Source organism: Spinacia oleracea, chromosome 6, assembly GCF_020520425.1.
Source record: "Spinacia oleracea cultivar Varoflay chromosome 6, BTI_SOV_V1, whole genome shotgun sequence".
NCBI lineage: Eukaryota > Viridiplantae > Streptophyta > Magnoliopsida > Caryophyllales > Amaranthaceae > Spinacia > Spinacia oleracea.
In genome coordinates, this window is record NC_079492.1 from 147,463,172 (window position 1) to 147,465,752 (window position 2,581).

A 2,581-nucleotide genomic window follows, 5' to 3' on the forward strand; every position below is an offset into this window, starting at 1 on the left:
ATATTTCACATGATGTGGAAGATCCTAAGGAAGTAATGAAGAGTAAGTAAACAGGAATTATGAAAGCACGAAAATAACCAATCGAACTTCAAGAAAATAACCCAATTTTCAAAGGAAATTCGTTCTACTCATCTGTGGTTAATAGGTTATGTACCTAAAACAGAGAGAAGTTTCTGCAGATACTTACAGCTACCTGTGAGGAGGGGTGAAAGAAACAATTAAGAGGCACATATACTAATATTGGCTCAAATAGGACTGCTATACTACTACAGAAAATTCAACTTGAGCAATTCTTCCAAATCATCCAGAAATCTTCCAAATCTTCTCAACCCTTCTTGAGCAATTCCCAAGGAACAACAGGTTGTCCAGGGCACCTGTTAAGCTTGAAGTCGAAAACGACATTCTTACTCGGCCCGGTCTTCTCCTCGTAGCTCACAACTTTGTACAACCCGTCATAGAAATAAGTAACCGGTTCACGCCTCCATTCCATAAGCTTAGCTTGAAGCTTAAGCTCTCTCACTACACGAACATCAGTCTTGAAAATCATACTGTTCGCAAGATTACCTCGATCTAGTAAGAGTTTGATCAGTAAAAAAACCTTTCTCTTTACCACCTTCCCCCGCATAGGTAATCAACTCACAATCAATGATTTGATCCTCATACCCTTCATTAGACACTACACAAGTAGCAACAGTCCAGCTATCAGTACCAGAAACGTGCTCCGTGTAATCAATCCCATGTTGAATTCGCCCATGAAGGCCAACAATATTAATATTGAGTTCGACGCGGTACTCGAACCGGTCTCCGACCTCAACACCAGGTATTCGACCAAGAACATTGCTAGGCCGAATGCGAAGTTTCCCTTAACTCATTCCTAGCTCTAAATGTTGAAATATTAATCTAGAATAATCTAGATAATACACTTGTAAAAATATAATAGTGAAATGTATTATGTAGAAAAATCTAGAAATATAATAATCTAGAATAATCTTAGGAAATATGTAGGAGCTAGACTAGAAAAATTTAGTAGCTAAAATGTCTGGAATTATCCTAAAAAAAATCTAGATAATGAGGGGAGTAGAAAAATCTAGAAACCATAACACAACAACTATAAATAGATTGTATGTGCATAAGTTTAGGATGAGTCAATCAAGAGAGAGCTCCACGCAAAATATGAGAGGTGAAAAGGTAGAACCAAGGATTCTACCAAAGAGACAAGTGAGAGACATGAGCTATCCCAAAGCAAATATTGTTGTAAAATTCTTATTAATGTAATCAATGAAGAAAATGTAATTTTGTTATATTATTCGGGTCTATCAAAACTTCCGCATGCGTCCTCAAATTTCTATCACTAAAATTAATCATATTTCTCTTACCAGAAATTGCAGCAAATGCATTCTATACATTTTCTTCTGAAGATATCAAGAGATTTTGAAACCCTACTTCTCTCTCCTCCGTCTTCCTTCCCTGAAATTTGGGGTTTCTTCGATGTCCCTTCAGAACCATGAGCACTACCCTTCATCTTCGAATTCCCATCTCTATTTTCCATTTTCGAAAAAATGGGTTCCTTCGATTTCTCATCAGAAGCAAAATTACGTCTGGGTTTAGAATGATCTGCATTTTCTTCTTTAATCTTCAGATTCTCACCTTTTTTTGTCCATTGTAGGAGATGGGGTTTTCTTGACTCTTTCAATAGAGCCGGGTTTGCTTCTGGTAGCAGAGACTTTACGCCGCCATTGGCGAGATTTTGGACCTTGAAACGCCGACTCTTCAACAAAGGGTCGCTCCACTGAGGTGGTTGGATGCATTGTTGATTAGACTGCATTGTTGCAAAAATCTCAGAAACAAACACAGATATGAAAACAGGAGAGAAGACCTAGAAATTTTTGAGATTGAAGGAAAATGCGTTGTATGAGTGGAGACTCTGGAGAGTGGTGAGATATAAAAAAAAATTAAAAAAAAAAAAAAAAAAGCTTAAAGGAGAGGAGAGAGAAAAATGAAGAATCAACTGAGTCACTGAGAAGAAAAGATTTGTGACAGTGTGAGAAGTTGAGTAGAGAGAAACAGAGGGTTAGATGAAAGCGGAAATTAACAGAAGTAGAAGGCGGTTTTTTGTTTGCCTTTTTGTATTCTCATCCATTTTTAGAAACTACTCGTTAAATTTGATTAACTTTCTTTTTTCATTACTCCATATTACTGGAGTATTACATTATTATCCATTGAAAACTTGAATTTTCTTTCAAAGGTATCCAAGGAACGGGTAACCTACTTTAGCCCAAGTAATTTTTTTTAAGGAGGTAATTTTTTTTGTTAAAGAAAATATAAGAGATCTCCAATGGTAATTTATTTTGACAATTAGTTTGTTATGTCACATAAGATTTTAAGGTATTTCATTGTCTGGCTAATTTGTGCTTCAATGGCTAGCAACTAGCTTGTTATTTAAATTGGTCTCATTTAGCCCACTTGTCAATTAATTAATTAACAATATTTGGAGCTAGTTGTCTGCTTAGCCTAGTTAATTTATTATTTTCACTTCAATGGTCTACCTATTAGCTTGAAACTTTTATAAATTTCAAGCTAG

The 2,581-nt window shown here is 35.8% G+C and overlaps 1 protein-coding gene across 1 annotated transcript; it reads right to left on the bottom strand.

Annotated features, from left to right (window-relative positions):
* Positions 1-325: 325 nt before the first annotated feature.
* Positions 326-1,825, bottom strand: LOC110781204 (histone-lysine N-methyltransferase, H3 lysine-9 specific SUVH5-like). Its single transcript, XM_021985431.2, has 3 exons — positions 1,377-1,825; positions 599-840; positions 326-519 (listed from the first exon to the last, which is right to left on the bottom strand). Exons 1-3 carry the CDS (start codon positions 1,823-1,825, stop codon positions 326-328), a joined length of 885 nt encoding a protein of 294 aa, XP_021841123.2.
* Between the last annotated feature and the right edge of the window lie 756 nt (positions 1,826-2,581).

What these genes read in the sequence shown, in the direction of transcription:
- LOC110781204 (XM_021985431.2), bottom strand. Translation starts at nt 1,825, where the DNA reads ATGCAGTCTAATCAACAATGCATCCAACCACCTCAGTGGAGCGACCCT. An exon ending in TGCATTTGCTGCAATTTCTG is followed by an intron (nt 841 to 1,376) that starts GTAAGAGAAATA and finishes CATTCGGCCTAG; the next exon opens with CAATGTTCTTGGTCGAATAC. An exon ending in GGAAGGTGGTAAAGAGAAAG is followed by an intron (nt 520 to 598) that starts GTTTTTTTACTG and finishes ATGTTCGTGTAG; the next exon opens with TGAGAGAGCTTAAGCTTCAA.